Genomic DNA, 19412 nt, shown 5'->3' with positions numbered 1-19412 from the left:
ATGGAATTGCCAAATGATGGGAATATTTCAGTTGAAATTATTGAGCATTTAAGCAGAGAAATGTAATAAAGTTTGAAGAAAAGTAAATAGTTGTTGCAAGAACTCATACTTTCGGACAAATTATTGGTATCCAAAAATAACGTTAGTAGTTTTGCTATAGTTATTGAAAGCAACTTAAAGGAATTTATTGTAGATTAGAATGGATAACCACAAGTTCTGGAACATAGCATTTTACTTTTTGGCTACTTTTAAACTGAATGCTGAATGTATCCGAAACTGCCGCTAATTGTAAGTTACCAGCAAGGAACATTTAAAGTGCATGCTACATATTTGATATTATTTGACATGAATTACAAATTACATGCCAATTTATTATGTGTATATTTAAGTAACAGCTGGATAAGACATTTTCAATATTTGGTACACTTAATAACACTTTACATACAAGTAAAGTAATTATTTTAAAGTGTTTACGTAATTATATGAAATAATGGAGCCAAAGTAGATTGTATACTGAGATAGAAATAATTAATGGCCACATCACTGAAACACCATGAGGAAGCAGCAATCATTATGTTATTACATTTTGCTTTCACTTTGATGGAAAGAAGAATTTCTCCAAGACTAATGTTTTGAACTCAAATTAGGGCAAATATTAGGGCCTAAATAACTAAAGTGAACCAATAAATTAGGTTAAGGGTTTAGCCAAGCAAGCCGTAGAGTAGATATTTAAGGGGATCTTTCCAAATATAAATTTTAATGAGAGGACCCAACATATGTGGTCAACAAAAATAGTATCAAAGAGAAAATGTTGATATAGACCAACTTCCGGTGGCACTGTTGCTAGCTGCCTCTGCCCACAGTCTGGTTGTCTTTTTTTATTTTGTTATGTTTAGAGTGTTTTTTTTGTTTTTTTCAGTATTTTATGTGGGGAAGCGGGTAGGGTAAGGAGGAAACTGTCCTTCAGTCGCTTCCTCCGAGGATGCGGCTATTATCCGAGTTGCCCCCCCCCCCCCCCCCCCCCCCCCCCCCCCCCCCCCCCCACGGCCTACCAAGTGGATTGGAGCGGCCTTTCCTGCCAGGACGGACCAGAGCTTCAGCAGCTGCACTCGATACATCGCGGACCAGGCGCGGCCTAACCTGGTATCGCCGCTTGGAGCTCCGGAATGTTGGGCCGCTGGTCCAACATCGCGGAGTTGCGGGTGCGGAGCTCCCAACGCGGGCGGCGCTGACTTTAACATCGCGGAGTCCTGGGACCCTTTACTGGGGGTCACCAGCGCAAATTATGTGTATAGCCCGGCACAGCCTGTGGACATCGGGAGCCGTGGACTCCGGTGGAATGTGGAAGGTGGCCGATTCAGAGCTCCAGGCCGCTGAGGATGTTCGCCCGTTCGACCACGGGGTTCCATCGTTCTCGGCGAGAGGGCCTGAACATCGGGCCGTCCGTGGCGGCGACTACGGGGTGCTCGGGGGGCCCCGACCACGGGTGAACATTGGGGAACATCAGTGAGGAGGTTGACTGGACTTTGATTCCTTCCCTCACAGTGGGGAACTTTGGTGCCGCTGTGGGGTTGTTTGTGTTGTGGACTACAGTGTTCTGTGTCTTTGTGTTTTTTTAATTTTATTTTTTGGATGACTGTAAGGGAAAGATAATTTTGTTGTCTCTTAATTGAAGACAATGACAACAAATTAAATCAAATCAAATCAAATCAGCCATGATCACAATGAATGGCGGTGCTGGCTCAATGGTCCGAATGGTATCCTCCTGCACCTATTTTCTATGTTAAAAAAAAACATGTGCACAAAGATGGGTGTCAGATGAGGAGATTAAACAGTATGTTACAAAATGGCAATGTATAATTAAAAAGGTTAATAAGGAAGGAAAAATCAACATCTGAGGAAGCAAATCAGAAATACAAAAACATAGCAGAGCTTCAGTAGATATTTGAAAAAGAAAAGTTAATACAGTTGGTCACATAAAACATGAGTGAAAATAAAAAGAGAGCATATGAATTAATTTTTTTTTTTTAATTTTGTGTCCCTGGGGGGTTTTAATTTTGTGTTTACCACGGGGGGGGGGGGGGGGAAGGGGGGGGTAACTTTATTGTAGATTAGAATGGATAACCACAAGTTCCATCAACAAGCTATAGTTACCAGTACTCAGCAAATTGATGGAACTGGGCTGATGAGTTTCAATCGGTTTTATCCTAGGATAGTTAGTTCTGGGTTTTTTTTCTTTTCTTTTTCGTGTCTTTTTCGAAATTCTTTCTTTTCTTTTTCTTTTCTTCTTTCTTTCCCTTTTTTCCTTTTCCCTTTTTCCCGATTTAGTTATTAATTTATAAAATGTTAAAATTGAAGCAGTACGAAAATTGTATAACTGTTATGTTGATTACTTTCTCTTTGTACAATTGGTTCTAATAAAATAAATATTAAAAAAAAGGTCAGTACGCCAATTGCCTTCTCTATTGTTTTTAGTACCTGAGCATGTTTCACATTTTGTCCCTTGAACTACAAAGTCTATAATTCCATATTTGCTCTCTCCATCCAGTTTAAAACGGTGGGGGTAACATTTGCCACCTTCCGATCTGCAAGAACTACTAAAAAAAGGTCTAAAAAAATTGGAAGACTGCTACTGCCAATGCATCTCTTTCAAAATATACTGCCTGGTCTGCTTTTAGCATTTTGTGTTTTATTTTACGCTTGCAGCACTTGCAGTTTATTCTTTCATTTTTATTTAAAAGTTTGAAATCATGCATAAGTAGGATGAGAAATTTGATGTTATTTACTAAAACAGTTTGCAAGGAATAAAATAGATTGTTGTTATTGATGAATAAAAATCACTATTATATGCAAAAATGTAAATTGGGAGCAGGATTATGCTATTTGCCCCCTCAAACTTGCCTTGCCACATATTAAAAGGATCAGCGATCTAACTGCAATCTCAACCATGCAATTGATCCTTTCACTCCCTTATCCATAAAATATCTATCCACCCATCTTTTATAAAAAACATATGAAGACTCTGTTTTCACTTCTCAATACAGCTGCAGAGAAGTTTTTGATTTTTTCAGTATGTGCCATCCATAAGCAGGTAATAAGTTTATTGCACTGGCAGGTCAAAAAGATATGGGTATAAATTGTAGTGAATTTTGCCACAATGGAAAAATCAAACTGCATAGCAGATAGTCATGCCATTTGTGTGACGTGTTGCAGAATTAAATAAGGCTTTTCTACCCCAGAGTAGCTTGTGCCACCATTCCAAAGCTTAACTTGTGTCATAAAATATAACATGTAGGATGGCATGTTGAGTGAACTAAATCTGATGAGAAATGTAACCCTTTGTATCAACCTTGCATGCACAATCAAATAAGATCAAATAGAATAAATTGTCCTACAACTTTAGGCTGTGCACGCCATACGCAAGAAGAAGAAGAATATTTGAATGTATTGAAAACTGTAACAACACTCCACCTGGGAATTCCTGGGCATTTTCACTGGTTATCAGGTTATAGAGAAAACTAAATATAGATTTAAAAAATAAAATTGAAAATAAACTACTTTTGCAAAATAAGCTGCACAATATTAATGTTTATCCAGTGGAGTATTTTCACAATCGTCTAGTGGAACCTTTGAACGCTCCTTAAACTTTCCTTAAAAAGTAGTCTCCATTCAACAATTGTTTTGAAAGGCGGGACATTTTCTCGTCTTTTGAACAAGGTTGTTTCTCTGTGCTTTTTAAGTTTTTTAATTGTTTCATTGTTTAAAATATTCATGTCGTGAAGGCTGACTCACACGAATTATTGGGAGAACTCAATTCACTGCGCGAGATGTGCATTGAATTGAGTTTCTGAAGCATACTAGTTCAATTATATTGCTGTAGAGATTTAACTGATACAATAGTGGTGAACAAAGAAGTCAACATTTTAATATAATAAAAAGGAACTGCAGATGCTGGTTTATACTAAAGATAAACACAACATGCTGGAGTAATCAGCAGGTCAGGCAGCATCTCTGGAGAAAATGCATAGGTGACATTTTGCTTTGGGACCCTTCTTTTCTGGGACCAGACAACCGAACCATCCTACCAACAGCTGCAGAGCAGTTCTGAGCTACTATCTACTTCTTTGGAGACTCTCGCACTATCTCTGATCTGACTTTACTGGATTTTATCTTGCACTAAACGTCATTTACTTAATTCATGATGTATAATGTATCTGTACACTGTGGTTGGCTTGATTGTCATCATGTATTGTCTTTCCGCTAACTAGTTAGCACGCAACATAACATTTTCACTGTGCCTTGGTAATGTGACAATAAACGAAAATAAATTAAACTTCAGGCTTCTTCAGTCACATTTTTATGTTGATTTCCAAAAAGTTACTTAATGTAATTTCATCAAGGCAGTGAGGTAGTATATTTGCATATCTACCAATTTAACTTAGTTTAGTTTATTATTATCATGTGTACCGAGATACAGTGCAAAGCTTTTTTTTGGTGCCATCCGGACAAATTCATACCATGAGTACAATCAAAAACAATTAAAAGAGTGGACTGATTGTCGTAGATAATAGTAGTTCCTGTGTGTAGGAATGAACTGTATGCGACGGCTGATGGGGTGAAAGGTGAGGACTAGGGGGATTCTGTCTCTGTTGCGACTAGGGTGACGGGGAGCAAGGACAGAGCTGTGGGATACTGAGGAGACCTGTGTGAGGGCCTCATCTATGATGGAAGAGGGAAACCCCTGTTCCCTAAAGAATGTGGACATCTCAGATGTCCTGGTATTGATCGTATCATCTTGCATGCAGATGTGGCACAGACGGAGGAATTGGGAGTAGAAAGTAGGGTATTTGCAGGAGGCAGGGTGGGAAGAAGTTTTGTCTAGATAGCTGTAGGAGTCAGTAGGTTTATAGTAGATGTCCTTTGATAGTCTATCTCCTGTGATGGAGATGGTGAGATCAAGAAAGGGGAGGAAGGTGTCGTAGATGATCCAAGTGAATTTGAGTTCAAGATGGAAATTGGTGGTTAAGTTACTGAAGTGCATGAGTTTTGCATGGGTGCAGGAGATAGCCCTGTTACAGTTGTCATTGTACTGGATTTCTCCTTTTCTCCGTGGATGCTGTCTGACCCACTGAGTTGCTCCATCTTTTTTTAAACCAGCATCTGCAGTTCCTTCCTACACATTGTATCTCCGTTTGCTTTGTTGTCACCTTCTCCTAGCTAACAATGATGCATGCTACATCCTTTAGCTGCATCTCTTTTGATGTCTTGTTTTTACACTTTACCCTTGTCTCCCTCTCCCCTGACTCTCAGTCTGAAAAAGGATCTCGACCCGAAACGTCACCCTTTCTATCCAGAGGTGCTGTCTGTCCCGCTGTATTACTCCAACATTTTGTGTCTATCTTTAGTGTAGAGTTTGGGGATAGGGCCATTGTACACGTGGAACAGGGATTGTTTGATGTACCTTACAAAGAGGCAGGAATAGCTGAAGCTCCTAAATCTGGACACGTTGGGAATAAGGTTAATATCTACTCTCTCCAGGATTTTTTTTAGGCAGTGCATATCAAGCAAAGGGGGCAGGCAAAGTCCTTTTATTAATCATTTCTGATTATTGTTATTAAGTTAACTAATGGTAAAGTCTATTGGGCCAAAATGTTGACTTTATTTTTCTTTGCTCGTTTGCTGTCTGAACTATAGCACTTTTCCAGCATCCTATTCCAACTAGTATTTAGTCTTCTTTCCTGAAGATTGCAAGGTCTAAAGGGCCTGTCCCACTTGGGAGTCATTTACGCGACATCATTTATGCATCACGACGCACGCATGGCGTGCATTACGCGCGCATGGCGTGTGACGAGGCGCAAATGACGCCCAAGTGGGACAGGCCCTTTAATTATATGATGATTTGCTACTCAAAGCCCTGAGCATCTCGTCCTCTGTAAGCCACTAAGATGATATAGCAGAACCAGACTGAAACTTTTGAGTCTGTATAGTATTGCACCACACAGAGTTTTTCATTATTTTTCTTGGGATCTGGACATTGGTAATATAACCATTATTTATTACCTTTCCCGATTGCCCTTAAGAAGGTGGTGGTGCTACTTTCCTGAACCATTATACTTACTCTGGTGAAGGTAGTCTGAGGCTGCTGCTTTGAACAGAGTTCCAAGACTTGGATTGTTTTATCTTCCTTGTTGGTAAGTCTGCTTCCAAATTGGAATGCTTTAAATTTTGGTTTGCATGGATGGGAAGGGAGGAGAAATCAGCAGGTTCTGGTTTTTCCATGTACCTGACTCCCCCTTCCACTTGGTCGCAGTGGTTATGGATTCAGTAGGTGCTGTTGGAGTAGACTGGGCAATTAATTACAGTGCATATTGTGGATGTTTGTGAATTACATTTTTAGTTGGTAAAACTCAAATTGGAGATGGTTGTTATCTGCAATTTAGTGGCATGAATGTTATGTGCCACTCATCAGCTCGTGGTTGAATGCTGCCTAGGTTTTGCTACGTGCAACCTTGGACTTCATCGCATGCTGAGGAATTGTAAACAAAATTGAACATTGTGCAAACGTCAACAAACATCCCAGCTCTTGACCTTCTGATAGGATGAAGTTAATTAATAAAGCAAATATAGATGGTTGGACTATCGCACATTAGGTCTTGATATGCTGTGCATGTTTTATAAGTTCCTGCCATGTCCTCTATTCTGCAACTGCAAAAAACAAGTAAATGGAATTGGGGGGAGAGGGAGTGGGACAGTATAGTGTGTGGGGAGTTGTGTTAAGAAAGTTAGCAGGGCGAAGAGAGGCCTCAAAATGTCACTGGCAGACATGATTGAGGGAAATAGTATGTATCTTTAGTTTAGTTTAGAGATGCGCAGTGGGCATAAGCCCTTCGACCTACCGAGTCCATGCTGACCAACAATCACTTGTACATTAATTCTATCCTATATGCGAGGAACAATTTACAGAGGCCAATTAACCTACAAACCTGCATGTCTTTGGTATGTCGGAGAAAACCCGCACAGTCACCTGGAGAACATAGAGACGCCGTTCAGACAGCACCTTTAGTCAGGATCGAACCCGTCTCTGGCGCTGGAATGGTTCAATGGTGCTTTTATTGTTTCATGTACAAATGCACAGTGAAATTATTTTCTTAATTACAGTCCAATATAGCACTCCCATACCCAAGAACATATCCGATTAGCATATGTACAGAAATAGTTCACTGAGCCCACATGCCATTTTTTAGTGCCATTTTCAAAGGCAGCATCTCTACCGCCGTGTCACTGTGCTGCCGTTGCTGGGCAACAGGAAACAAGAAAAATAGGTGAGCCTAGTATGAAAGAAAATTGGCAAATTGTATGTGAAATTTGAGAGCAGTGATGATGTCTGAAATGACTGCTTACCTGTGTTTCCTCAGGAAAAGGACATTGTAGTTCCAAAACATGTTATGATTTAAAAAAAGATAAGGTATTAGATCTTTTTAGCAGCCTTAAAGGTGAATAAATAAATAATTCACCAGGGCTGTTATGGGATGTAGGAAATTGCTGGGGCCCCGCTGAGATATTTAAATCTTTGCCGACCGCAGGTCATATACCAGGAAGCTGGAGGACAGCAAATGTACTACCCTCATTTAAGAAGGAAAAAGGGATAAGCTATGTGATTACAGGCCAGTGAGCCTAACTTCAGTGGTAAAGGAAGTTATTGATAACATTAATCTACTCTTCAAAGGCAGAATTAATTAAAGATAGTTGCAGCAGGTTGCTGAAAAAAATGGTGACTGGACCCCCCCACGACAATGTCTACGACAATGTCTACAACAACCTGCCACCTAATCGACACCAAGCTACCGACAACTGGCGACCCATTAGGACGTTATAAAATTAATCTACACTTCAAAGGCAGTATTAATTAAAGATAGTTGGCCTGGTTTTGTTCGGAGAGATGCTATATGAACAATTTGAATTCATTTTCCATTGAGATACAAAATATATTGTTGAAGGCAGTGTGATTGATGTGGTCTATGTGGATTTCAGTAGGTTTTTGACACTATTCTACAAGGGAGACTCATCCAGTTGGAAAATTAGATCCAAAATTGGCTTCATGATAAAAGACTGAAAGTGATAGTGAAAGGTTGATTTATGGACCTTTCCCACTTAGGCGATTTTTTTTGGCGACTGTTATAGTCGTAGTAGGTCGCTAATAAAACGGGGACTGGACCCCGTCTATGACAATGTCTATGACAATGTCTATGACAATGTCTATGACAATGTCTATGACAATGTCTACAACAACTTGCCACCTAGTCGACGTCAAGTTATGGCAACCTACCGACGACCCATAGGACGTCCACATCGACCACACCTACAACAATCTACGTCCACCCGTGACAAGCTACGACAAGGTACGCCCCGGTCCGGCAACAACTTAAGGCAATTCAGTCGCTCTTACCTGTCGCCGGTTGACGTAGATAGTTGCCAATGGACTTCACAGGTTAGCACTGGCGACAACCTACGTCATCCTGGCGACAACCTACGTTATCCTGGTGACAACCTACAACAGCACCTACATCAGGAGAAGTCAAGCTACGCTCATTGGCGTCAAACCGACTGTCGCCGAAAAGTTTTGAACATGTTGAAAATCCAGCGGTGACCAGAAAAACGCTATGATTCTTTGGGCAACTGAGGAGACTACTCATGACCATACAGGCGACACCCCAGCGACCATGAGGTGACAGCCTAGTCGCCTGTAGTCACCTAAAAAATTGCCTAAGTGGGACAGGCCCTTTAAAGATTGAAGAAGGTATGATTAGTAAGTTTGCAGATGACATGAGAATCGGTGGTGTTGTTGATAGAATTAAGATAGCTCTAAGCTGTAGGATGATATTGGTCAGTTGATAAAATAGGTACAGCAGTGGAAGATGTTGTTCTTTGGGAGGATTAATAAGGGTAAAACATACACACTAAATATGGCATTGGGAAGTAATGAAGAACAAAAGGACCTTGGTGTACAATTCCAGGGATCCCCAACAATGGCACCATGATAATCTAAGATGGTAGATTTGGTATCATTAGCAAAAATGGTGCTGGTAAGGAGATATTGTATGTTTCCTTTCATTAGCAGTGGTACACAATATAAGAGAAAAGAGGTTATGATAAAACTATAAAATGTTGATCAGGTCACAACTGGAGTACTTTCTGCATTTCTGACTCCATTTATACCTTCCGCTGCCTCGGCAAAGCCAGCAGCATAATCAAGGATGAGTCACACCCTGGCTACTCCCTCTTCTCCCCTCCCCCATCAGGCAAAAGGTATAGAAGTATGAAAATGGCCACCACCAGATTCGGGAACAGTTTCTTCCCAGCTGTTATCAAGCAACTGAATCATCCTACCAAACCAGAGAGCAGTGCTGAACTACTCTCTACCTTTTTGGTGACCCTCAGATTATCTTTGATTGGAATTTGCTGGCTTTACCTTGCACTAAACATTATTCCCTTATGTATCTATACACTAAATGGATTGATTGTAATCATGTATTGTCTTTCTGCTATCTGGTTAATACCTAACAAAAGCTTTTACTGTACATCGGTACACGTGACAATAAACAACTGAACTGGTCACTACATTACAGAAATATTGTGATGATACTGAAGAGGATGCAAAAGAGATTTGCCAGGTTGCCGCCTGGGATGGAATGTTTCAGTTCAGAGGCAAAACTGGAAACACTGAATTTATTTTCCTTGGACTGGAAGAATCTGAGGGGAATTCTGATGGGGGGGAGGAAATACAAAAGTGAGAACATAAAAAGATAATGAGAAACGTTTTTCTCATAGAGTTAGCTAAACTAGAGGGCATAGGTTTAGGGCATGGGTGGAAATCTTGGGGGGGATAGTGGGGCTCGCCCCCTCCATGTTTTGAGAGGTGGGGGACAATCACTCTCAAGTTTTGTAATCCAGATTTGGAAATTAGATGAAAAAAACCCATTAAAAATCTCCGCTTACCTCAAGACAGTGGGGATGGGACTGATAATCGAGGACACCGATTGGACGAGAGAGAGGTCTGTCAGCAGGCAATGGGAGTGGCGGAACATGATGATTCAGCGCGATGATTGGAGGAGGGAGTTGTCGGGCAGAGGCAGAAGTAGAGGGGTAGGACAGGATAGAGCTCGGTGATTGGAGGAGGGTGACGTCACTGGTGGAGCAAAGATCACAGAGCAGAGCTTGAATCGGCCCGTTCACGGGGCCTTTCATCGCTCGGCGTGGCTTAAAATCGGCGGCGGGATCTTCCACCGCCCCACGGTCAAATTGCTGCGTCGAGGCGATGGAGGCTCCTGATGTTGAAGCCCCCACCGGGGGTTGGAAGATTCCGCGGACGATTTAAAGCCGTGCTGGGCGATGGACGAAGTTGCTGTTGCTGGAGTTCAAAGTCGGTCACCAACCAGGTCAGCTCCCGATGTTATCGTCCACAGGGCCCGCGGTTGAAGCCTCCGAAGCCGCGCGCAACCACCAAGAAATTGTCCCCCCCCCCCCATGTTTTGATAGCGATTTCTGCCCCTGGTTTAGGGTAAGGGGTAGCTACTTTAGAATACATCTGAGGAAGAGCTTTATCCATCCTGCAGGTAGTTGGAGGGGGAGCTCCTGTCTGGAATCTGGAATACTGCCTTGCAGCACCAGAGACCCAGGCTCAATCCTGACCATGGGTGTTTTTCTCTACGTAGTTTGTGCATTCTCCCCGTGACATGCGTGGGTTTTCTCGTAGATCTTCAGTTTCCTCCCACACTCCATCGGAGCTTGACAGTTGTACATTCGCCTTGCAAGGTGTTATTTACCTTATTGTAGGAAATGTTTTTGTTATCTCATTATTGATCCCTTAATTGACTATATTCTTTTCCATTGCAGGCTCTCAGAGGATTTGTGCTAGTGATTACAGCTGAAGGTTTAGTTTTCTATACATCATCCACCATTCAGGACTATCTAGGATTTCACCAGGTAGGTTTCTTTCCTTTTTAAAAAATGTGTATTGTTCTCAAAAATAACTAGCACAATGATCACAGTTTTGTATTGCTGTTTAATATTTGCATGTTTGCATGTTACCCTTTGCGTGTGAAATTCAAATTGGACTCCAGGAATGTAATTGCTCTGGTATTTCCTTTACGATTAACTGTTACAGAGATATAATTTGTTGCCAGTCAGTATAATTGTTTATTTTTCAACATTTATGCTCAGCAAAGGCTCAAAGCTACTATTTATTTATTATTTCACTCAAAATCTATAAAAGAACCAAACATGGTAAGCACTATTGTTACTAAGCTAAATGTTATTGCAGTTGTCTGAAGAATCAATGTAAACTGGCTCACTTTACAATGTATTCAAAGCAGCAATTCAGTAGTTCACAGAACTGAATGTTAACCTGTTTTCTATTATAGTTATGTGTTCTTCATTAATGTTTTGGTGCATTTGTGACGATTTCACAGTTTTAACACTCGTTGAGCAAACAGCATACAGTTTGTTGAGTAAAGTGAGGAAAATTTGAACAAGAAGGATTGGATGCAGTTACATTACCATTTTTTGAGCTGTGAATCCTTTTTGTACTATTAAAGATTTCATATCCTCATTCCTGACAGATGTAGATATTTAGTAACTGAATGGTATCTGTCAATGTGCATTGGATTTTCACTAGGTGTCAAATTATTGAATGTGCATTCAAAGGTCAGCGCTGCAACGTTTATTAGCATACAAGACCTGGGGTGTTGTGCAAAGCCCATTCAGTAGTACACAAGGAAAGACCTTTGACTTGCACAGAATTTCTCAGCTAAATCTGAGACCTGTGGTGGTGGGTTTTGGAGGTGGACAGAGAAGGTAGTTGCGGGGGAAGGGGAGGTGATCAGGATTTGGAAGTTTGAATAGGAAGATAAAGGACCTGCCCCACTGACGATACTTTACAGCGACTGTCTTCGACCTTCAAACTCGAGGGCACTCGCCTGGAAAACCTCGAGCTGGATCGACTGTCAGTGAAGAAATCGCTAGCTGGATCGACCGACCGCACACACACAAACATGTCGCAAAAGCGGGGGCCAGGGAAAGCGGGGGTGCGCTATCTGAAATTCACACCCGCGAACAGAAAGGTAAAAGATGGCTGCACAGTGTGCGGTAAGTCCTTTAGAGAGCGCGGGGGGGGGGGTGGGGGTGAGGGTATAAGGGTGGGGGTGAAGGAGTGGAGACACTTTTCAGAAGTCAGACAACGTTTAATAAAGTTAAGCGGGCATTTTACATTACTGGTCGGTTTTCCTTGGTCCTGAAAACTCCAATGAGCCAATTAAAATGCCCAGTCAGCGAAGGAGATTGCCTACGGCTACCTTGACTGCCTATAACTACATATCGACCCCACTCCACTGCACTACAAGTTCAAAAGAACCATGCCGACCAATTTTTACCTGCGGAAAAATTTTCAACATGCTGAAAACATTTCCTCGACCAAACTGAGTCCGCGAGTGTGCAACAACTTCCCTCGAGCATGAAAGAGAGTTCCAGTGACCTCGTAGGACCTCCTAGGACGACATATCGACCATGCTGCGAGTTTGAGTCAAGGGCAAACTCTTCTAAACTCGCAGATTAAGTCGCCGCAGAGGGACAGCCCCTTGAGGATCAGAAAGCTGGAACTATCTGGCTAATATTTTTTGAGGAATGGTAATTAGGGGAAGTGTTATAAGCCTGGGATTGGAAGTGTAGATGTCACCCATCCCTATTAGACTATGCCTAGTTATCTCCCCAACACACTTTACCCCCCACACCCTTCTAATTTCAGCCCCCTCAGCTTTCCTCCCCTTAGTCTTCTCTTTTCCCTTCTGATCTGTTACTGCATTCTTCAGCACTCACTTGCTCCCAGAAAGAGACAGCCACCATCCTTCTTCAGAGTCTCCCTCTGACAGCTTATTCCACCCAAACCCCATACCTTTCCTGCAAACACCAACCCTTCATGCGTCAGTAGCTTCTTTCCCAACACCTACAATACAGCTCCGAACACGTGCCTTGCCCTGCTCTGCCTGACATCAATGGGCAGCCAATATCTTTCCTGACACCGGAAGCATCCACTTTTCACCCGCCCGTTTTCACTGATCTGCAAATCCCTGGCCCATGACTTCTGTAAACCGACAATAAGCATGTGGTGTGTAAATGAAAACTTGGGCTATTGTTGGCAGCACCCAGAATGTCAGTGTAAATTGCAGAAGGAGTGCATCACCACTTAAACTACCTGCTCCTCTTGTGCAATGTATGCCAGTGTCACACTGACCTCACCAGCCAACTTGGGAACCATAGATCTGGAGTAAAAACATATCGTCCTCAACCCCCTGTGACTCTCATGCAATAAAATACTGTACAATGGGATTCCAACTTTAGAAATTTGGCACAGGCTAAGATTTCTCTGTGGAGGAAGTGCTGCCACCCTCTTAGGTTATTGGGCCATTTTGCAGAAAATTGTAGGCTGGTTAATGTGACACTCAAATGTCAGTTCCTGTTGAATGTTGTCAAATAACTGAGTTAATAATGGAATATCTACTGATTGTTATTTTGTGCCATTTGTGGCTGTAATGTTCACAAAACATGCTGTTTAATATTTGAGAGAAAGCAGGAAACTGCTATTCAAGGTAATTAATTCTTAATTAAGATGCAAGACAAAGAGTCAAAAGTAATTTAATTTTTAAACATAGTTGATATTTTCAGAAAATAAATTAATATTATTGAGACATTCCAAAATAGCAATAAAGTTAATAGATTGCCAATTGATAAAAATATTACAAAACATGACCAAAATAATTTAGATTACAGTTCAGACATTGCTAATAAGGAATAGGAGTAGAATTAGGCCATTCGGCCCAAGGCAACTCCATCATTCAATCATGGCTGATCTTTCTCTCCCTCCCAGGGCTCGAAATTAACGGTTGCCCAGTTGCCAATGGCCACCTAAAGTCCCGCCGGGCAACCTAAAAATCATGTCATTTTGCCCGGCTTGGCAATCGAAGGAAAGCTTGGCTGATGTGGACAGCGGATGGCCCGATGCGAACTATGCCGGCGTTTATCAGAGAGCTCCTGCTTATCCTTGTTCCCTGCCTTGCCCTGTGGAGTTGCTGCTTGTTTGTGAACCAGCGGCTCAGGCAGCGGATTGGAGCTCGACACCGTTGCAAATTGTTCTGTTGCTGTTGTTCCCTTAAAGAGCCTGTCCCACTTTGCGATTTTTTTTCGACGACTGCGGAGCGTCAGTGACTGACGGCCTTTAAAACCGTCAAGTTGCACGACATACATGCTGACGTATGCTCTCCTGCTGGTGACGCCCGGTCAGCGGTTTGTTAGGATTAGGGATAGGGTTAAGGCAGGGCTGCCATCATTGGGTGAGAATTTGGAGTGAGAATTGCAAGAGACCAAGCCCGAGGGAGCGTAGCGACCAGAGGGGTTGGGGGGTTTGTGGGAGGGGGGTGTCAGCTTGAAATTGTGCAATCTGGTGCATACTGTAGCGAGTCTTTTAACTTACACTTGAATACAACATTTATGCTTTAAATTGGATTAGCTATGAATAAGGTTAGGCTAAATTACATTCCTAATTATATTCCACTGTAGAGCCAGGCTCTGATCAACAGGTGCGGCACATGAATGATCTTAGTATATTCATGTATGGAAATCAGATTATAATCAAGCACTTGGCCCATGTTGACCAACCTGGGTCTCACTGCACACCTGGTACTACTCCTGACCCAGACTCCAGTTATACACCTTCTCTCATTCCTGACCCTGAGTCCAGCCTGACACCTGGCCCACTATTCTACCCTGATCATAGCTACTTACCTGCTTAAGTTCCCAGTGCTGGACACTCCCATTGTCCCAGCTTTGACTGCACACCAAGTACTATTCCAGACCTTGACTCTGGATGCACACTTGACCTTGCTCCCAGCCCTTCTGCTCTGACAATATATCTGGCCCACACATAAAGCCCCATATCTGACCCTCTGGACTTAGCCAATTACGTTCAAGTCCAAAGGTGCTTATCTAATGCGGTAATCTTTTATGGGGCACTTTACGGACAAATCTGGTAATAACAAAATTTGCTACATCCATTGGCTTCCTTGTTATCTAACATGCTAGTAACTTTGTCAAATGTCATCACTGAGTTGAACACAATTTCTCATCCATTGCATTATACTCACTCAGCTGTATAAGTATTCTGTTACCATTTTCTTCATTTTCCAAACAAACTGAAGTTATTTTCACCCCCAATATTTTCAGTATTTTGCTGTCTTCCTCTCAGCTGGGACTTTTCCAAAATGCAAAGTCCAATAACAATATATATTTAAGCAATAATATTCTATTTAATGTGATCGTGAGAGTACATAGTATTTTTTGTGGTATTCATAACACAACAATGATGAAAAGATCTTTGTTTTGATTGCACCTAGCAACATGCATACATTATTATTTTACAGTTAATATGTACCGAGGGCAATTTTTTGTTCCAATGCTCACCATTCCCAATTACTTTTACATTGAAGTGATTGAAATCCAACTGAAGTTTAAATGGCATCAGAAAAATAAAACTGCCGGAATGGATGATATTCATCACGTGGTTGGTTGTAGTCAGTATCAGCACAATGACTATATCAAACTTTGAATCTTCAGGTGTCCTGCTTCAAGCTAAAACTAAAGACAAATAATAACCTCCTCACACATTCCCCTGCCAGTATCTCTGTCAATCCTTTAAAATATGCCCCTTCTTTGAACAAGCTCTTAAACATCACATCTGAATCAGTTTCCATCTGATTACACTCCTTGAGGATGTGTTCAATTAATAAAACAACGAGTTTGGGATATTTCTGTTCAACCTGTCAATGGAATTGGGGGGGGGGGGGGGGGGGGGGGGGGGGGGGGGGGGGGGGGGGGAAATAGACAGTAAGATAAACAAACATAATACTTGAGTGGCAAATGACAATATTGCTACCTTCCCTATATTTAACAGAAGGAAATAATGGGTTAACGGGGCTATATGTTGTGACAGACAGCCTGACACCTTGCTTGTCATTTTAATATTACACATCCCATCCTCCTGGATATTCTGGATGAATAAATTAAGGTTTTGTAAACTAAATACAAATCAGGCTAATTACAAATCAATAACATTAGCCAACTCCGAAACACGAAGCATGGGATCCTGACATCACAGATCACTGGCCTCAGTTCCCCGCTCACATCTGGCAGTGCACTCCATCTGAACACCTCTCTCCTGCCGCTCGCCGGCCTCGCTCTTGTCAACCGCTGCCCGCAAATCCTTAAATTGCGACCAAAGATCCGCTCCATGATCTTTGATTCCGACTGCCGCTGGGAGCAGGACATGGCCTCACTTGCTGCGCTGTGTGACACTGCATGGCATTCACTGCCCAGTCTGTGTCTTTCAATGTATATTTGCATGGGGACATGCTTTGGAGGTGTGTGATGGCTGTTGGTCGTGAGAATAACAGAGAGAATAAGAATGCTGCTGTCTTGTCAACGACGGGCACACAAGCAGTTGGTATTAGTTTTGAAATTCTCGTTGATCACAGAATTTCTCACGACAGAGCGTAAGAAATTCTGTGATCAGTGTGAGAGCGTGAGAGCGTGAGAATTGCGCGAAATGCGTGAGTCTTATGCTCAATGCGAGAGAGTTGGCAGCCGTGGTTAGGTTAGGGTTAGAGCTAGGGTTGGGACCACAGATGGGCTATAAAATATTCTTCCTTCAATACATGGATTTTAAACATTAATATATTAAAATTAATACTATAAAATCAATTGTGCAAATAAAAAGATGTCTGAGTCGTTCAGTTTTACAGATGTATTGGTCCGCTTCCAGATCCAATCACCATCTCTAACTTTTCACAGGGATGGATTCAGTGAGTGTAGACTGAACTCCCCCTCTCCCCTCCCCCCCCCCCTCCCCTCCATCCCCCTCTTCCCCCCTCCCGCCCCCATCCCTCCTTCTCCACCCGCCACCCTTCACCCCTCCCCTCTCGCTCCCCTTCTTCTTCCCTTCCTCCTCTTCCTCCCTTTGCCCCGCTCGACTTCTTATAAGATAAAATAAGATAACTTTTATTGTCATTTGAACCTAAGTTCAAACAAAATTACGTTTCTGCATCAAACGAACAAGAAAAAAACCAAGACACACAAATAACACAATTTACATAAACATCCATCACAGTGAATCTCCAAACACCTCCTCACTGTGATGGAAGGCAAAGTCTTATCTCTCCCCTGTTCTTTATTCTTCTCCCGATGTTATAGCCCCCGGCGGGCGATGGTAAGTCCCTCGGCCGTTAAAGCCGCGCCGGGCGATGTAAAGCCCTGCTCCGGGTCTTGATGTTGGAGCCCCCGGCGGGCGATGGCAAGTCCCGCGGCCATTAAAGATGCTCCGGGCGATGTAAGGCCCCGCTCCGGGTTGTTTTCAGCCTTGCATCTCAGGCGGGAGAAGTTGCCGTTGCGGGAGCTCCGAAAAGCGGTCTCCCACCGGGGACATGCGAGCTACCAATGTTACCGTCCACAGGCCTGCACCTGGAGCCTCCGAGCTCCGAAGTCGGGTTGCAGCCACACGTTCACCACAGCTCTCCACACTCCGAAGCCGGCCAACCCCGTGATAGTGAGTCCGCAGGCTCCGCAACTAGAGCCCCCAGGTCGTTCCGGCTGGAGGCCGCTCCACAGTGCTAGGCCCCAACGACAACGGAGTCCAGACAGGGAAAAGGTCGGGTCCCCCGTACAGGGAAGAGATTTAAAAGTTCCCCTTCCCCTTTTCCACTCACCTGCCTCTCTCCCCTCGCATCTCCTTCCGCCCTACTCGCTCCCCTTCTCCAACCCCAACCCCCCTTTTCCCTGACCCCCCCCCCCCCTACCCACCCCACCATTTGTGGACCCAGCCTGCGACCAGCGATCCACCACATACTATCCCACACACGCTAGGGACAATTTACACAAATTATACATACTAACCTGTGCACCTTTGGAGTGTGGGAGGTAACCTTAAACCAAACTCTAGGTTGATGGGCTTGGTATTTAAGTATAAACTGTCCCTAGTGTGGTGGGATAGTGTGCGGGGGATTGCTGGTCGGCGCGGACTCGGGGGGGCCGAAGGGCACTGTATCTCTGAACTAAATGTGACACAGGGGCCCTAGGGGTTGGACTGGAACCACCAATATTCTGCATGGGATCTAAACTGTTGGCCATGAGTTGTCCCAGAGGCAGATCTCTCTTCCAATGGTCTCTCCAAACCCCCAGAGGCAGTGGGCTTTTCATCTGGGTACAGGCAATGTTGTCAATGTACCAGTGCCACCCACCTGCTACGGCCACTGAGTCTAAATACCCACCACCCATTTTGAAGCAAGGCAAGTGGGCGAAGGGGGGAGGGGGGGTTTCCCCAAAGTCTGCGTTTATCCCATAGTCACTCGCACCGTGAGACAGGGCCATTAAGCATATGGCCCAGGTCCATGATACCATGGTCCAGGATTTATTGACACAGGTTGATCATACGCTGAATAATCCAGAAATTGCATCCATTGCAACATGTAAAAAGAGTTGAGATACTGTATTGTAATTTTGCTGCATGTCATTGTGGTATATATCATGTCTTGATTGGAGCACATTATCGCACGTGTTATGCAAGCCGTCTTAAATGACCACCTTAACTGTCATTTGGCAACCTAAGAAGCTGCCTAGGTTGCCCGGCTAGTACAGAGAAAAAAAGTTAAGTGAGAGCCCTGCCTCCTAACCCCATTTTCCTGCCTTCTCCCCATAGCCTCTTATACCTGTACTAATAAAGAATCTGTCTATCTGTGCATTTAAAAATATCAACTGACTTGGCCTTTATAGCCTTCTGTGGCAAAGAATTCCACAGATTCACCACTGAAGACATTTCTCCCGATCTCCTTCCTAAAAGAACATCCTTTAATTCTGAGCCTATTACCTCTAGTTCTAGACTCTACCACTAATTGAAATATCCTCTCCACGTCCACTCTATCCAAGCCTTTCACTATTCTGTATGTTTCAATGAGGTCCCCCTTTGCTGTCTTTGCTATCTTTTTAAAATAGCATTTGAAGTTGGCTCTAGAAAGCAATGGGGCAAGAAAGTCATTTTGGTTGCACCTAACTTATGAATTCCATCAATGCCCCTGGTCTTTGAGCAGACTAGCAGGTGAAGACACTTGGACACTTTAGGAACTTGACCCAGAATGGCCACATATCTGTTTGGTACACACTGAAAGGTTTTAAATTATTGGCTTTCGTCCTATAGTAGCAATGTTACAACATTTTAAGATTTAAAAAATCAAGTCTGTAATTTATCCCATCAGATAAAGCATAAAAATAAGTTTAATTTGACACCTAATTCACTTTCATATCTCAAGTATTTAAAAAGT

At 42.9% G+C, this 19412-nt stretch overlaps 1 protein-coding gene across 1 annotated transcript in view; it reads left to right on the top strand.

Moving 5' to 3' along the window:
* The window catches only part of LOC129712915 (aryl hydrocarbon receptor-like), a 174236-nt gene that overhangs the window by 90921 nt on the left and 63903 nt on the right, over positions 1-19412 (top strand). The window contains exon 4 of the mRNA XM_055661675.1: positions 10894-10983. Within this exon, the coding sequence (XP_055517650.1) occupies positions 10894-10983 (90 nt within the window). The remainder of the gene's footprint in view (positions 1-10893; positions 10984-19412) is intronic.

The sequence above is a fragment of the Leucoraja erinacea genome, chromosome 2, assembly GCF_028641065.1.
Source record: "Leucoraja erinacea ecotype New England chromosome 2, Leri_hhj_1, whole genome shotgun sequence".
NCBI classification, from domain to species: domain Eukaryota; kingdom Metazoa; phylum Chordata; class Chondrichthyes; order Rajiformes; family Rajidae; genus Leucoraja; species Leucoraja erinaceus.
This window is presented reverse-complemented; position numbering and strand designations above follow the sequence as displayed.